Source organism: Lagenorhynchus albirostris, chromosome X (genome assembly GCF_949774975.1).
Source record: "Lagenorhynchus albirostris chromosome X, mLagAlb1.1, whole genome shotgun sequence".
Taxonomy (NCBI): domain Eukaryota; kingdom Metazoa; phylum Chordata; class Mammalia; order Artiodactyla; family Delphinidae; genus Lagenorhynchus; species Lagenorhynchus albirostris.
The window spans coordinates 35,332,509-35,351,077 of record NC_083116.1 but is presented as its reverse complement, the minus strand read 5'-3'; the positions used below and the strand labels follow the sequence as shown (position 1 = coordinate 35,351,077).

The following is an 18,569-nucleotide window of genomic DNA, read 5'->3' as shown; positions in this document are numbered from 1 at the left end:
GTGCTCCTGCAGTTCTTTTTTCGCTCTTGATTACACTACCAAAATCCACTTAGAGTGGTGTCTGTGATGTAAGTTTCAGGACCCTGCTTTATTCATCAAACTATCTCTCTAAGCAGTTACAGGATGACAGAAAAAAAAAAAAGTCTGGAAACACAGAGGGAAATGTATATTTAAATAATGTTAGATATGCTTTCAAATAATATGTCAAATATATTTTCCTTCAATCTCCAGGCAGCTTGGCAAGCGAAATGCCTCCAAATTTAAAGCCATGAGGGCAATCACTAATCTGGAAAAAAAATTTAATAAACGAAAAAGCGGCCCTGTGTTTCTAGGCATTTTGAACATCTTTAATATGGTGCCTTCTCTGAATTGTTGAATCATACTGGGGTTGTCTTTAACCTCATCACCTCCTTTTTCTCATCTGTAAAATGGAAATGCTAACCTGCCCTATCTCTTTCACAGGGTTATCGCTAGGGTAAATGAGAAAACGGCTATGCAGAAAGATAAAGCAGTATGAAAATGCAAAATGTTGTTCTCATTAACTATACAAGGATTTACTTCGTGTCCATATTGCAGCACTTGAGTATGCGGACTTTGGCTAACCTCATCGCAGCTGCATTAAAAAGGATTCTCCATGAGTTGCTTAAGAGGAGAAGCCAAGAGGCTGATTACAGCTTAGGGCCCTGTCACAACCGTCAAAATTTACCAAAGGGATGCTGGGACTTCACGTTTGTTTCCAATTGTGCAGGAGGAAAGTCATGGCCTCAGCCACCTGCTTCCTGTCTCCACCATGACTCACACCTTTCAGGTCCACTTGGATGGAAGTTCAGGTGATATCTGCTTAGGCCCACTGCCCAAGGACCTCGATGGTGCTAAGGCTCAAGTAACTTTGTGAAAGGAGGAGCAAGAAGCTGAGCCAGAGCCCCAGGGGGACTGAGCCAAGGTCACAACACACTTTTTAGCTTATTCAGAAAAACCAGTTCATCCTCCATCATTGGTGGTATAAGCATGAGGCTACTGCCTCCTGATAGGATGCACTGAGTGAGACGCAACATCACTTCTATGACATTTCTTGTCCCAAATGCACAATCTGTTAACCACAAGGGAACATCAGACAAACCTAAATTGAAGGACATTTTACCAAACAACTAGCCTGTGCTCTTCATTTCTACAATATACTGTCTTGAAGATTTTTTAAAAGACTCAAGAACTTTTCTAGATCAAAGAAGACTAAAGAGACATGACCACTGAAGGCAATGTGTGATCCTAGATTGGATCCTGGACCAGAAAAAAATAACGCTCTTGGGGCAATGGATAAAATTTGAATATGGACGGCAGAGTATATAACAGTACTGAATCAGTGCAAACTTCCTGATTTTATAATTGTACTATGGTTATGAAAGAAAATGTCCTTATTCTTAGGAAATACCTACTGAAGTATTTAGAGGTTAAAGGGCATGATGTCTTAAACAATTTCGAATGGTTAAAAAATTTCGTAAAGTGTGTGTGTGTGTGTGTGTGTGTGTGTGTGTGTGTGTGTGTGTGGAGAGAGAACACAAAAAATAAAGTAAAAGGGAAAAAAATAAACAACTGGTGAATCTTTATAAAGAGTATACAGAAGTTCTTTGTACTACAATCTTACAACTGTAAATTCGAAACATCGAAGTAAAAAGTAGGGGACTTCCCTGGTGGCGCAGTGGTTGGGAGTCCGCCTGCTGATGCAGGGGACGCAGGTTCATGCCCTGGTCCGGGAGGATCCCACATGCCGCGGAGCGGCTGGGCCCGTGAGCCGTGGCCGCTGGGCCTGCGCGTCCGGAGCCTGTGCTCCGCGGCGGGGGAGGCCACAGCAGTGAGAGGCCCATGTACCACAAAAAAAAAAAAAAAAAAAAAAAAGTAAAAACTTAGTGAAAATTATACCAAAATCCAAATGTTTTTTAAAGTTTGCTCTAGAAAATTATATAATTTATTATTTAATGTTTGTTTGCTTAACTGCCATTAAAAATGGGTAATTTGAAAAATAAAATGATACACTGAAAACTCAATGATACAAAGAAAACAGGCTCTGACAAGGCTGCCACCTGTAGCTTGTTCTGGTTCTTCAATGGTGAAATTCGTTTTTAGAACTGAGTCCAAAACAAGACAAACAACACACACACACACACACACACACACACACACACACACACACACACACACACACACACACACACACACACACACACAGCCTGCAAATCCAACCAGATGAAACGGTTTAACAATGCACTCACCTCAATGGGCTTATGGATGGTGGGGCCTCAGCCTAAATGAACTGAACATGTCAATTACAAAGCGGAAGGACTCAAGTGTGCAGACCAAATAAATGCCCAGCCTGCCCTCAGCCCTTTGGAGAAGGTACTGGTGGAAGGTGCTGGGGTAGGTCACACTTCCCAGAAGGAAAGTATGGGCAGAAATGCATAGAGCAAAGACACAGTAAGAAACAGTGGAGCATCCCCAGGAGGTTCTGTGTGGACAGTAGAACAACTGAAGTAGGCTACTCCTCGTCTTGGAATGTCCATACTAACAAGGTTTGCTGCTCAGAAGAATCACTGAAAGCTGACTGCAAAAGCAATTTTCATCCATCTCACAATCTCTGGGTACCGTTGGTTACACAGACAGTTCAGCAGATCTTCCTTTGGGGAAACCAAATAGCTCAACAGAACAATTCGAAGGTTCTGGTCAGGGTCAGTACCAGAAGGTAAGTCATTAAAGGAATGGAATGGGCATTAGGAATGATGGAGCAGGTAATGGTCAAGTTAACCAGGAAATTAAAAATCCTGATGTAGAGAAAAGGAAATGAAAATAGGTGTCAGGCAGCGCTGTGCTGTTAAATGTGTTAACAACCGACTTCCTGTGGGAGAAAACAACAACCTTGATTTGTAGTATTTGCTGAATTCTATGGTGTAAATAAATATTCCCATCATGGCTGAGCTCTAGGTACCAACACGATGTCACCGAACACAGAGTTGGGAAGCGATGCACACAATCAGCTCTCAGGAGCTAGTGTGAACTGGCTCCAGCAAACCACTGGTAGCAACCTGGGTGCCGGTCTTGCGTCTGCTGCTACCTAGCTATGTCACCCCAGTAAGTAACTTCATTCTGGGTTTCAATTTTCTCGTCTGGAAAACATCAATCTCACAAGATTATTGAGAGAATCAAACGAAACGAATTTATCTCCATCTCAGATCTCTTGTAGCTCTTACCCTCTATGGTTCTGTGATGGAGTTGGCCACATTGGTGGCTTTTTGCCTTTCTCCATCTCTCGCCAAGTCTTGTGAGCTGGGAGAAGACAAGAGAATCCTAGAGGAAGCTGCTCTAGGGTGTGGTAATCAGAGCAGAAACCACATTCACATGGCCTCAGAGATGAGGTTGAAGGCAATGGCCACTCCAGATTTTTGATACAGAAGAGATTTCTGGGTGGGAATCAATTTGGAAAGCGGGGGTAGAGAATTTCTACACCTCTATTATTTTAATGGTATATTTATTGGGGATGACTTAGAGGTGTAAAGGGTGCCCAGGGCCAATGCAATGTATATATGCCCTCTCTTCCTACACTGTACCAGAATCTGCCTGGTAATGAAGAATATACAATGAAACTAGGGCCTGTTCATACTTTGATGTCCTGTGAATCTAAAGGGAGTAGCTTAGGGCTAACTTTCTTTATGTCATTTATTGGAGCCTGGGGCCATAAGTTGCCCTCAATGCCCTCTTTCCTGTGTCCCTGAACTGCAGGGACAAGTGCCCAACTCAGCCCCTGAGCCATCATTTGGTGACACTATTAGCTCAGAATGGTTATTTGGGCCCTTCATACCTCTTCGTTTTGGTTAAATATAACCAGAACTAAATAAACTGGGGGTCAGAAGAATAAATAAAAGTGACTGGAAGCTTAGCCCCTGCTGGGATTCCCAGCACTTCAAGCTAATGGACCAGACAAAGGGAAATTCTGGCCTGGATGTGCTGCTGAGGTAGACGGAAGAGAAAACCCTCACCAGCCATTCCAAAAAGTCCAAGTGCAAAGGGGTTTAGTAAGGTATAAGAGACATAATACCTTGTGCTTCCGGAGGCTGCCAGGACTGGTGGGCGTAGAGATGGGAGACTGCTTAGACTTGGGGGTAGAGAGCTGGCTGCTGGAGGTTCCGTTTGCTAGCCCAAGGCAAGAGAAAAGGAAGGGGATAAAAATCAACAGCATACAAAGGAACACGTTATCCTTCCCCTCCGAAGACACTAAGAACATTCAAACGAGCTATACAGACAACCAAGTGATGTGACTGAGTAGAACAAAGGTGAAAAGAAACACATTCCTCAGAAAGGCAAGAACTGCAATGCTCAGTTAATTAGATCCCCATACAGTGCAAGGCGGTAATCCACCCACCCATTCCCCCGTGTGCTTCCAATTACAGGGGTCTGGTTCTTTTCAAATCTTTTTCATATTCATTCCCAAGTTTGACCCTAGCAACATCTCTGGGAGGTAGTCTGGGAACATATTACTTTGTTTCAATTTTATATGTTAGACAAAATTGAGGCACAAAGAGATTATGCTGCCTTACCTTAAAGGGGAAGAAATATGGGTGATTTGAACCAGGGCACATCCCCTTTGGTGACAGATGATGGGGCAGCTGCAGGACAGCCCCATTGTCTATCTCTCTCCCCTCTCTCTTTTCCTGCTCATCTTTCCTCCCACTCTCTCTTCCCTACTTCATTCCGGGTGCAAAGAACAGAAGGGGAAAAAAAGAGAGAGGGAGCTAATTAGGAAGAAGAATGAAAAAGAAAGTGGAGGAGAAACAGTGCGAAACATAAAAGGAGGTACCTACAGCAAAATGGGCAGAGGAGAGAATCGAGAAAGAGGGAGAGAAGATCAGGAATGGAGGAGATGAGACAGGAGACAAAGATTCTTGGGGACGAGAAGAAGGAGGAAGTTTGAAATCGGGAGAAAGGCTTAGAGACAGAAAAAGGATGACGGTAGCCAGAGTCAGGGTGCACCCGCATTTGTCTCTAGTCAGTAAAATGCTGAAAATGAGATGGTTTAGTATTTAACATCTCCATATTCCACTGTGTTTGCAAAATTGTCTTATAATTCCCTTGCTGACAAGATTTTTTAAAGATCCAATCGTGTAAAGAAATGTGGTGCACTGAAATAGAACAATTAGCAGCTTTCAAAGGGGATTCATGTTCAGACATCTCATCTAAAGTTAATCTCTTTTAAAATCTAAGGACCTACATTGTTCATCAGATATTCTGAAATGTGCTTTAAAAATAAGGGCAGGGCTTCCCTGGTGGCGCAGTGGTTGAGAGTCCGCCTGCTGATGCAGGGGACACGGGTTCGTGCCCCGGTCCGGGAAGATCCCACATGCCGTGGAGCGGCTGGGCCCGTGAGCCGTGGCCGCTGAGCCTGCGCATCCGGAGCCTGTGCTCCACAACGGGAGAGGCCACAACAGTGAGAGGCCCCCGTACCGCAAAAGAAATAAGGGCAAACATCCCAAGGGTATTGGTGGGGTGGGGGGAGGAGAAGAGAAAGAAGGAAGGGACGATAGGAGGGGGGTGGAAGGACATTGAAAAAGTTAAGCAGGAAGATGGCCTGAGGGTGTTGCTGTTAGTCCCACAGGTAATGCTTAAACTGGTGTATCGTGAGTATTTCCTGAGGATATACTTTCTCTGCACCACTTATGGTAATGTTTCCCTAGGTTCTGGAACCTGCGTATCAACTGTAGAGTTGAAAGAGACATCAGTGTGGTGGTTGATGAGTTTATCCAAGTGCAAGTGAGCTGAAATATGGGCACTAGGAATCCACCGTCTGGCCTTGCCTGTGTATTCACTCATCTCTAACCCACTCACTGAGGGGCCTTTCTCCCTGTCAGGGCTTCCTGGAAGTCGTTCATTCAGTTGGCCAGTAGCTACAGAGCACTTGCTCTAAGCGAAGCCAAGTATTAGACGTTGAGGTTTCAGAGATGAGTAAGTCACTGCCAGTGGGGTGGCCGGTAAGAATACAGTGGGAATAAGTGCTATGACGAGCCATACAAGGGGTATTAGTGGAGCCCAGTGGAGAGGCTTTGAAATCAGGGGACTAGGAGGCAACACCTGAAAAAAGTCTTGAGAGGTGCCTCTGGAATAGACAAATCCATAGAGACAGAAGTAGATCAATGGTTGCCAGGGGCTGGCCAGCAGGGGGCAAGGAGGAATTAGGCAGGGCAGTTTGGAGAGGTCTGCTAATAGGTACAGAGTTTCTTTGAGGGGATGAAAATGTTCTGGCATTAAATAGTGGTGACTGTTGCACAACTCTATGGCTAAACTAAAATCCAGTGAATTGTACATTTTAAAGGAGTGAACTGTTTGTGATGTCAGCTATATCTCAATAAAGCCATTGAGACAATGACTTGGATCTGGTTAGGCAGAGAGGATAGAAAGGGTATTCCAGACTGCAGAATTACGCCAGCAGGGGCAAAGACATGGTGGTGTGAAAGAATACAGCATGTTTACAGGAGTGCAAATAGCTCCAAATGGCTCAAGTGTAGGATGCCAGCAGTGAATTCTGAGAGATGAGACTGGAGTTGAGGATAAACACCAGACCTTGGGGGCCTTTTGTGAAGTCTGGGTTTGATGTGTGAAAGAAATCTGGGAGCGATACCATCAAATTTGCACTTAAAAACTATGACTCCAGATGCAGGGGGAAGACTGGTGAGGTGGTGTGTGTGTGTGGGATGGTTAAAGGTAGAAGCAAAGAGATTGGTTAGAAGACAATGCATTAGTCCAGGTGAGAGGCGGTGACGGCTTAAATTAAAGCACTGGGGAGGGAGAGAAGGGATCGGGAGAAGACAGAGGCCTAGAGGCCAGGCAAGTTTGGAGCGAGCGTGATGTGCACGTACCATGCAATCCACGCAAGGAGGAACATGACCTGTGCCAAACAGCACACAGACTGGGGGAGCTAGGCTCTGCCAGGGCACTAGGCTTTCTGGTGAATAAAAGAGGCACTTTGGAAAAGGCAAGAGTCTGTGAAGCCACAGTGAGGCAAAGGAGTCATTTACTCTGCAGGAAAAGGAAGGAGTGCCTGGGGGTCTCCAAACAGGACCTGGCCCCTAGTATTCAAGATGGAGAGCAATCTTTGGGATCAGTGTCAGCTGACATAATGAACGTCTTCCAAAAGACCCCTGACCCCAGCCAGGAAGTCTAACAGATGTAGGCATCCCCAGGTAAGTGCCGTCATGTTGTTCCACATGGTCACTGTACCTTTCGGCAACAACAGATCCTAGTTTCCCAGCATTTGTCAGCCACGCTACAAAAGGATGGCTACTATACTTCCAGTGTGAAAGCTGTCTTTTTCACCTACCCTCTTATCTAGCTTCTTATCTGAGAATGAGCCCACTGGTCTTGGCAAAATGTGGAAAATTATTAACCAAAGCTTATCTGTATGGGAGTCAGTTTCCACTTATTGGCCATAGATCTGCACATACAGGTTTCTTTTGCAATTTCTAGTTCTTTTATCAATATTCTCTGTAACTCTCTCATCCGCAAACTTTACGGGGAATACATAAATACATATTCCATGTATACCTCTCTCTATTCTCTGTATGTCTGTATATGTTTATATATGTTTCACTGCCACTCCCCCAATCAATCCATCCCCAGATCAATCTTAAGTTGCTTATAAATAAAGGATTTAATTTTGTCATCAACATTCAATAAGCATTTGGAAAATCAGTTTTCCACAATTTAACTACAATTAATTTAATTGTTGAAAAAAACGTAGACACTTTCCCAGACTTCCCTGATGGAATCAAACCCAAAGATGGACATAGAGAAATGAGAAAATATAGACACGTACAGGCAAATGTCAATTCCTTACAAGCTGAAGGAGCAGACTACATAAAAATATATTCTCATATGCATTTCTTCTATGGGTTCTGTGGGAAAAAAAAATCTGGGAGGGCGCCATTTGATTTGAATTCTGAAGCCAATTCGTATAAATGTCACGTAAAAGAAGTAGCAGGGAAAGATGAAAATAGGGTTTGACGAACTGTGCATAGCCTTGGATTGGCAAATCCACATGGAAAGCTGTCACAGTTCATTTTGAGAGTGACTGGAAATAACACCGGTTTGATAGCCCTCATTTTCCTTTACTCTGCTTTACTAAACATCTTTAGTTCCTGTCTCTGATGTTCCAGTTCTCAGCTGTAATTTGAGATTGTATTGGGGGAGTCTTTGCCCTCTTTTACTCGTCTCTCTCATTTCCCTCCTCAGGACCACAGCACTGCCTCACTGCTGTCACCCTTTATTTATTCATAGTCCAAATCCTTTTATTTCTTTCTTCTCATTGTGCAGTTCACTTTTTCCCCTCTACAGCAAGGTACATCAGGAACTTTTCAATCTCCTAGGCTGTCTTATCAGTCTTATCAATAAAAACCAGGATAATAATGCTTATTGTGTGTCTGTGATAAGCTAGGCACTCTTTTCTCTCTTTCCATTCTCTCTCTCTCTCTCTCTCTCTCTCTCTCTCTCTCACACACACACACACACACACACACACACACAGAGCCTCATCTAGTCGTATTCTAATTTCTGTTTGGGAAATAGAGGCTTGCTCCAGTTAGGGGTAGCAAAGTCAGGATTTGAACACACGTCTCTCTGATTCCAAAGTCTATGTGTGTTTTGGTTTGTTTTCAGTTTTTGCTACATTGCTCTTCCTTTTTTACATGATTTGCTTCTGGGACTCCTACTTATGACAACTTTCTGATGGCGGGTAGGAAGGAAGGAGAAGGTTTGTGACACAGAAAAAAAGAAAGAAATAGGAGCAGGTAGAAGCAGACACCAGAGCTTATGCTCATCTTCTAGACTTTTATCCTACTTGACCTAGTTTAGATTAGAAAGTGATTAGCAAGAGCTATCTTCCATTCACCCTACCAACTGGGTTTCATAGAAAATGTCATGAAACAATAGCGGACAGAGCAGCCAGACAGACATGTAACTACCCTCATGCCACATGCCTCTGGGAAGATGGTATCTGTGCCCTGTCACTCCCCTCAGGTGTGCAGCACAATTGCCAAGCTTGGCTTGGCACAGTCTTGGCTTACTACCTTCTCTGAATGATTATACCTGCCCATTCCCCGGCGCTTGTTTTTAAATCCTTGGCTCTATCAGAATGGAACAGGACAAGCCCAAACAAAAGATGGCGGGTAAGGTAACTAGGCTGAATTAACTAGATTTGCAGGGTTTTAAATGTGTAGGGGAATACGGGTTCCCAGGAGCGAGGGACAAGGCGGAGGGAGTCAGTTCCCAAAGAACAAGGAGAAAGTTCAGTCTCTTGCATGGGCGGCCAAGGGCAGAGTATGGTCACCAGCCTGGCAAGTTGATGCTGAGCTCTTAGACTACGGATTCCCTTGTCTGGAGGCTGGACTGATCCCTGGAAATCAGGATGCAACTGTGTGTAAGGTGGATGTAAGTAGCCCCAGGTACAGTGATTAAAGAATTGTCTGGGCAATGAGTTAGACAAGCCACTATACTTTCTGGGTTCAAGTTTGCATGGCGCAGGAAGAAAAGGGCCGGTTTGACATATGTTTTCACCCAACCTTTGACTGGAGAGCAAACTGATTTAACACTCATTCACTTAGCTCTGGCTTTTCCCTCCCATTCTAATCCCAACACTTGAGCTCAACTCAAAATCAAGTCTACTGGTTTTGGTTTGATGTCTATTTTGAAATATTGCTCACTGAAAATAAATAACTCAGTCTACAAAAAAAAAAGCCATGACAATAATTTCAGAGCCACCTTAATAATTGCCGATGTATTTCTACAATTGTTTCCAAAGCATTTTGCAATATATGAATTCACATGATTCTCCTGATAACCCCAAGAGATGGTAGCCAGGAATTAATAGTCTCCTTTTAATCACAAGGATATAGAGGCTCAGAAAGTGTAGGACTTGCTTAAAGGGTATAAACTGCTTCTTCTCAATGGATGGTGGACTTGAGGGTTTGCTCACAGATTCATTTCAAAATTCCCTCAAAGTTAGCATATCACATACCACCATGACCTTCTAGTGACTGGTTCTCTGTCTTGTCTTTTCTAATTCCCTAATGCCTTGCAGAGGGAGATCTCAATATACGATTCAGCAGCCACTTCCTCATTTCTTTCTCATTTTGAGATGCTCTAAGTGTTCCTTCATTCCAGTCCAAAGACACCCTGGTTCCTCCCTACTTATACAGGGAGGTTTCCTGGAAGGCCATCCAAGTAGAACCAAAGTGGTTTCAACTTACTTTAGAACAAGGCCAAGAGACAGGGCCTGTGGTTTTCACACATTCATTCCAAAGAGCCCTTGGGCGGGGTGTGTGGATTGGTTTGGCTAATTGCTTCTGCTCAGTGGAAATCCTTTGTCCCTCTCCCCAGAACCATCCAGTAGGGAAGCAAGAACTAAGGGGCCCTAAAACAGTTCTTCACTGATTTGATCATAGGGCCAGTTCTCAGACCAAATTCAATCATAAGTTGTGAGATACCCTAAGTTCAGAAGTTGGAATTTGAACTTTAAATCTATTCCCTACAGAGTCTTAAACAGCATGCAGTGGTGAATCTTTCAAATAGGGGAGAGAAGTAAGAGTTTTCCCTGTTGCAAAACAAATATGTGATGCTGGAGAGGGCGTGGAGAAAAGGGAACCCTCTTGCACTGTTGGTGGGAATGTAAATTGATACAGTCACTATGGAGAACAGTATGGAGGTTCCTTTAAAAACTAGAAATAGAACTACCATACGACCCAGCAATCCCACTACTGGGCCTATACCCTGAGAAAACCATAATTCAAAAAGAGTCATGTACCACAATGTTCATTGCAGCTCTATTTACAATAGCCAGGACAGAAGCAACCTAAGTGTCCATCGACAGATGAATGGATAAAGAAGATGTGGCACATATATACAATGGAACATTACTCAACCATAAAAGGAAACAAAATTGAGTTATTTGTAGTGAGGTGGATGGACCTAGAGTCTGTCATACAGAGTGAAGTAAGTCAGAAAGAGAAAAACAAATACCGTATGCTAACACATATATATGGAATCTACAGAAAAAAAAAATGGTTCTGAAGAACCTAGGGGCAGGGTTTCCCTGGTGGCGCAGTGGTTGAGAATCCGCCTGCCAATGCACGGGACACGGGTTCGAGCCCTGGTCCAGGAAGATGCCACATGCCGCGGAGCAACTAAGCCTGTGCGCCCCAACTACTGAGCCTGCGCTCTGGAGCCATCTAGGCACAACTGCTGAGGCCCGCGTGCCTGGAACCCGTGCTCTGCAGCGGGAGAAGCCACCACAATGCGAGGCCTGCGCACCGTGGCGAGGAGCGGCCCCCGCTCGCCGCAACTAGAGAGAAGCCCACATGCAGCAACGAAGACCCAACGCAGCCAAAAATAGAAATAAATCAATAAACAAATTTATATAAAAAAAAAGAACCTAGGGGCAGGACAGGAATGCAGATGCAGGCATAGAGAATGGACTTGAGGACATGGGGAGGGGGAAGGGTACGCTGGGACGAAGTGAGAGAGTGGCGTGGACATATATACACTACCAAATGTAAAATAGATAGCTAGTGGGAAGCGGCCGCATAGCACAGGGAGATCAGCTCAGTGCTCTGTGACCACCTAGAGGGGTGGGATAGGGAGGGTGGGAGGGAGACACGAGAGGGAGGGGATATGGGGATATATGTATACATATAGCTGATTCACTTTGTTATACAGCAGCAACTAACACACCATTGTAAAGCAATTATACTCCAATAAAGATTTTAAAAAACAAACAAAGAAAAGAACAGATATGTGTACCCAGTTGTGTAATATTTTGGCACAGATCAGTTTCCCTCAAGAAGAGGACGTCTGTAAGAAGGCTGCTGGATGTGCCAAGATTATTTTCTCAGGCTTGACAATGCTGACAACATTTATTTCCAGTCGAAGGTGGTTCTGCTGGGAACATGTTTCTGGTGGAGCACGCCTGTTGTCAACACTCACTCCCAATTTTATTGGGCAGGAACTAGAAGAAACTACACTGCTCTTATTTGTGGAAAGAACATATGCTTTGGAATCAGTCAGGGTTTTAAATCCTGGCTTAGCCATTTCCTAGATGTGTGACCTTGGGTGTAACCTACCCTCTGTGAGCCTGTTTCCTCAACTGTAACATTTGAATAAGAAGAATGCATATGTCAATTGTTGTTGTTCTGAGGAGTACATGAGAGACTACATATAAAATGCTTAGCCAGGTGCCTTAGCAGATAGGGAGGGCTCAGTAATGACATCTCCTATTGCTATTACTACTGCCATTATTAGAAATGGAAGGAATTGAAGCACCAAGTTAGGAAATCCCCTTCCACAGGGGGTGATTTACCAACCTATGCCGGCTGAACACTAATTCTTTCGCTAGCAGGTCAGGCATTAGAGGACTGAAGTTTTCCCGAGTGAAGCCCATAATTCTGGTTTTTGCATGGTATTGCTGTGCTCCCCAGAACAGTCTTCAGCTGTCGGCTCTTCTCTCTTTTTACTCGCTCAGCCTTACCATGGGGGCAGGAGTGATCACTGAACTCAACGTGGAAGCACTGAAGGTACTGGAGCAGGAAAGTTACACAATGGCCATGTTTTAGGATGAAAAATGTGGTGGTACCACAGCAGATGTGTAAGTGGACAGAGATTTGAAGCAGAGATACTGTGTAGGAGTGTGTTGAGTAATCCAGGCATCAGGTGATGAGGGAAAGGAAGGGACTTCTGTGTGGGAAAGGTGAAGATGTTTCAAATGTTCAACAACAGGAACAGCATATGGTGGACATGAAGGATTAAAGAGTGGGAAGAATCAAAGATAACGCCAAGGTGTTGCGCCTGGGGAATAGGATAGAATTGATTCTACTGTCAGGGAGCTGGGGAGAGGAGATGTTTTTGACTTTTAGACACGTTGCATTTGGCACGTATGAGCAGAATTGTCTGGTAAGCATTCATGGCACTGACATCCGGAAGGAAGGTTGGGGCTGGAGACGTAGATTTAATGGTCGCCTCTCTGTACCCCGATATGCTATATTCATCACCACCTCTGCTCTTTTGTTCATGCTTTCTCTGCTGCCAGAAATATCTATTTCCTTATCAATTGAAGTCTAATTCTCTTTCAAGCCCCAGTCCTTCCAGGAAGCCTTCCCTTAGCACCCTAGCCCCCAATGAACTCTCTTTCCCACAAACTCCAGTACTTCCAATAGCACTTACTGCCTGTATCTCTCATGCACTTGGCATTTAAACAAACCATTATCATTAAGTCTTATTTAGCATCACAGTGCAATGGTTACATTGTGGACTGTGGAGCCAGATTGCCCGGATTCAAATCCCAGCTCTACCACTTACTAGCTCTGTGATCTTGGACAGGTCACATTGTTCATATGCCCTAGTTTCTTCATTTGCAAATAGGGATAATAGCACCTACCTCGTAAAGTTGTTGTAAGGATTAAACTAGTTAATACACGTAAAGTGATTAGAACGGTTGCTTGGCACATATGAACTATGTAAGTATTTGTAAATAAAAATTTTTGTTAAATTTTATATGCATACTGGTTCCCCAAATAAATCATAAGCTTCTTAGTGACCGGTACTTCATCTTATCATTTCTTTTCCTCATAGCACCTAGCATTACTAGTTACTCCACCAAAACTTTGGCGAATCAGTTGTATTTAAACACAAGTCCCTGGACTTCCCTGGTGGCACAGTGGTTGAGAATCCGCCTGCCAATGCAGGGGACACGGGTTCGAGCCCTGGTCCGGGAAGATCCCACATGCCGAGGAGCAACTAAGCCCACGCGCCACAACTACTGAGTCTGCGCTCTAGAGCCTGCGAGCCACAACTACTGAAGCCCGCATGCCACAACTACTGAAGCCCGTGTGCCCTAGAGAAGCCACCACAATGAGAAGCCCACGCTCTACAGCGAAGAGTAGCCCCTGCTCGCCACAACTAGAGAAAAGCCCACGCGCAGCAATGAAGACCCAACGCAGCCAAAAAACACACAAGTCCCCGGCTGCAGCAGGTTGCTAGGACTGCTACTGCAGGGAGATGGGTTAGCACGACCGCATCCCATGCTGTGTGGAGTGCTCGGGGACGGGGGACGGGGGGGCGGGGGGGGGCGTGGCATTTGACTGCTTGCTCCAACCATTTACTAAACGGCTCTCCAATGGCAATGGAAAAGTTGCCTTATATATAGGACAGTTCTTCCACTTAAACTAGACGTAAGCTGTGGTTTTAGAAAGAATCAGAGTGGGGGAGGAGGCAAGGCAAGTTTCTCTCTTCCCATAGCTTCGCCAAGGGCACCACTTCCCCTTGGACTGACTGTAGGGGAGCTGATGGAGTGTCTAGGACTGGGCACTGGAAACAAAGGTGCTTAATTACTCATGCCTTGCTCTATGCTGCACAAAGAGAATGACACAGATACCACCCCCCTCTCCCAGTCTCTCCACATCCCTTGCCTGGAGGTGGGGGAAGGTGGAAGGAAGCAGAGAAGCAAGGACCATGCAACAGAGACTGTTTATTCACCACTCTGGAGCTTCCACACCCTGATTTAAGGACAATGCAAGGACCGCCTACCTGGGAGTCAGGAGAGCTGGGCTCTCGTTCTTGAGTACTAAATAGATATCGGGAAGACTGAAAGATTTACTGAACCTCTTTATATCTTAGTTCTCCAATCTAAAAAAAAACGGGATAATTTTCCTTTCCCAATTTAAGCCATGGTGCTATTATGAGTGACAACTGAGATGACAGGTTTGGAAATATTTTGCAAAGTGCAGAGCATTTACTTCATGTAAAAGATCATTACCTGGAACTTCTCTCAGATGCAGAAGAAGGGTATTGTGCTGTCTACTAGTCACATAGGGCTAGTGAGCATTTGAAGTGTGGCTAGTCAGAATTGAGATGTGCTGTAAGTGTAAAATACGGTCCCATTTCAACAAATGTAAAATATCTCCACAATTTCTTACATTGGTTACATGATGAAGTGATAAGATTTCAGATATATTCAGTAAAATAAAATACATTTTCAAAGCTAATTTCACCTGTTTCTTTGAGCTGAACTGTGGCTACTAGAAAATTTAAAATTACATACAAGGCTTGCCTTTGTGACTCGCATTATATTTTTATTAGACCGAGCTGGTACATCCAGACAGTCACATTCAGGAAGGTCAGAACATCCAGGTCCCTCCATCTTAGGCAACCCAAAGCAGCATCTTTGGTTCAGAAGAGGACTCCCGGATACTATTCTCCCATGGGCACCCTCACCTGGCTGTTTTGTGGCCCTTGACCTCCCCTTTCAAAAGCTATGTATTTTGGTAGAGAAGACATTCATTCTTGGGCGTTTGGGAACAGGGAAGATTTGACTTTCAGGAATAGGTGCACATAGGTTGGGGGAAGGAGGGTGGAGAACATCGGGTTGCTGCAACAATGATATACTATTGAAGAATAGCAAACTAATGATCACATTACAATCCTCTCAAGTGGGAATTAGCTTCCTTGGAGGCTCCTTTAAGGAAAAAAACACAACAGAAAGAAAAAGAAAAGATTCCTTCCCAGCAACTAGCTGACTTTGTCCTTTTAATTCAATTCAATTCAATTCAATTGGGAGGTAGCTTCATAAAGAGAAAAATTAACACATTAATGGCTAAAATGGAAGTAGAGAGACACGGAAATGTCTTCCTTTAGTTCTGAAGCCAGGCTTACCTTCGCCCATCAAATGGCAAGTCCTAGGTTAATCAAAAGGGAGCACTGCACAAACTTCCTTCAAACATTCCACAGGAGCCTTCTGGGCTCCGGTTTCATCTGCTTACCACACAATCCCTTGCCCTACTTTAAAGACAAACCTGGCTAATGGGACTTGGATTCTCAGAGTCTGTCAGCTCTGCCCAGTGAGAATGAGAGCTCCTTATAGCAATATCGTATAGACAATCAAATCCTTCCTTAACTCAAGTTTAGGGCTTAGCAACAGACATTCCCTTTGGGGGCAAACTCAGTACTGGCAGGAGTAGGGACTGAACTTGAAGGGAACAAAGTAGAAGGACTTTGATTTATTCATGGGCAGAATGGGAAAGAGACAACTTAAGGAATAAGGAACAAAGAATCAAATTATGACGCAAATTACAGACCAAACAGCATCAATTTCCTAAACCTCAAGTCAAACTGAACCCAGATATTAACTGAACCATGAATTGGACCAAATATATATATATTATATATACATATATTATATATATAATATATATATATTTGAAAAGCTAGCAAACTTGTTCAAACCAGAAACAAACCTATATATTTTCTAATGAACTAGAACATCAAAATATTCCTTTAACTGAACCTGAACTGAGCCAATGTTTCATTTGGTTTGAATCCCGGCTAAAGAAGATTTTTGGCTTTCGTTTGCCATCAAAGGAAGGTAGTTAAAATTCCCTGGAAATGGCCTATCTTCCACACCCTTTAGTCACTCAGGTTGAATGAAGAAATGTGGATCCATCCACAAGTCTCAGATCTAAGACGGACTGACACAGAATGGAAACAGGGCGGTACTACCGTGTACTACAAAAGAACAAAGAATTTCAGCCCCACACATTGCCATTATTCTTTGGTTAAATGTATATTCATCTGTATATGTCTCTTGCTAACAGCTCAGAAAACCTTGATACTTTATGAAACAATTCTTTCTTTATGTTTGTAAGGAGACATTTATGCTAATGCAAAACTATGCATCGTCTATAGCTCACCCTTCTTGTTACCTGATTCTGATTCTGTGGAAGCTATTTTACAACCCTGGAAATCCCTGATAACAATGGAAAATGATTTTTGTCTAGACATGCAAATTCTGTCTTACCCAAAATGGAAACCAAGTCTTAGACAAGGTAAGAAACTTGTCCCAAGTCACAAAGCTGGGAAGTGGTATAATTGGGTTTTCCTAGAGAGATGTCTCTCCCTCCTCTTCCATATCCTATCTCCCTACACCTCCCAGCTTGAGATGGTCCTGAGTGAGGAGGGGGTGGAAAAGGGAAAATGGGTATGTCAAATCCGAACCTTACCTAAAGTCCTGTTTGCCTGAGATCAGCTTTGCCCCTGTGCAATGTTCACTGAGTGGATGTCCTAGACTTGGCCCTAAACTCCCACGGCATGGGCAAGGTTGTGTTACGTAAATCCTTTTACCCTTTGGGGCTGAAATCATGTGGAGGCTCTAAATACTTCATCTAAGATAAGCTCAAATGTTCCGGAAATTGCCATGAAGGTTGGCTAGACTAGAGTTTGACTTCATTTATGTTCATGAACTATCTGAAATGAAGATTTAATTTCTCTCTACTGAGGATACCACTTTAGATTTTTTACTGGTAGGAAACTGGGGCTGCTTGTAATTCTGATATCTGCCAAAGTAAGGTCCCATTTTCCTACCTCAAATTGGTTACTTTGTTTACCTTGTGTGTGTGAATACATCCTCATTCCTTCTTTTAGCAAGGGAGGTCTGAAGGAATAAGAATAGATCTTGCCTGCCTCAGCCTAGGTTGGGATCTATTATAACTCCTTTCAATTTGACACATATTCATTGAGTCCCAATGCATTCCTTCTCTGTCTCCAACATCTTAGAATCAGTGAAGTGCATACATTTTAGAAGGGAAATTCTGCATGTAGTATGCTGGAGATCAATTATCTGACACATGTTTAAACTGTGTTTAATTACAGGTGGTTGGGTTCATGTGTTCTGGGTAATCCAATTGGATACAGTCTGCAAAGAGAATCGATTTACTTCAAACTGCTGCCACTCCAGCATTTCTAACTAATGGGTTATGTGATGGTTTAAAACTAGGTCCACAAATTCTTTGATATTCCTCCCTTCCAGAAGTGGAGGCTGCTTCCCCTCCCCTTGAATGTGGGCTGACCTTAGTGACTGCTTCTAATGAACAGACTAAAACAGAAGTGACAGTGTGTAGCTTTGGAGAGTAGATCATAAAAGGCACCACATCTTCTTCCTTATTCACCCTCTTGAATTGCTGTCTGTGGGGAAGATCCTGCCAATGGCCATCTTGGAAGTGGATCCTACAGTCCCAGTTGAGCCTTCAGATGACTACAGCCCCTACTAATACCTTGACCTCAACTACATGAGAGATTCTGAGCTGGACACAACCACCCAGCTAAGCCACCCCAGAATTCCTGACCCACAGAAACTGTGAGATAAAAAAATGTTTGTTGTTTTAAGCTACTATGTTTCAGAGTAATTTGTTTTATAGCAAGAGATAAGTAATACAGGTTAGAAATCCCAGAAATAGCCAGTGATACTTCTGAAAAAATGATCAGCTAAGTGGTTATTTCCAGACTTTAGGAATCTTGATCAACTGTTTAAAGTCCGTTTTTTGGGCAAGGCCCTGCTTAGAACCTTATAAACAATTTCATTCTCAATCCAAGTGCTAAACTCTAGGTCTTTGTAGTTTGAGCAATATGAATTTGCTTAGATAGATTCATGTGCTGTTCTGTACGCTTAATCAAAATATCACCAAACACATGCATTTTTTATTCCTTCCGCAAATATT

General features: G+C 43.6%; 1 protein-coding gene across 1 annotated transcript in view; it reads right to left on the bottom strand.

Annotated features, from left to right (window-relative positions):
• Positions 1-220: 220 nt before the first annotated feature.
• The window catches only part of DCX (doublecortin), a 152,875-nt gene continuing 134,526 nt past the window's right edge, over positions 221-18,569 (bottom strand). Inside the window, exons 6-7 of the mRNA XM_060137285.1 lie at positions 4,085-4,179; positions 221-286 (exon numbers count right to left, since the gene is read on the bottom strand). Of these exons, the coding sequence (XP_059993268.1) occupies positions 221-286; positions 4,085-4,179 (161 nt within the window). The remainder of the gene's footprint in view (positions 287-4,084; positions 4,180-18,569) is intronic.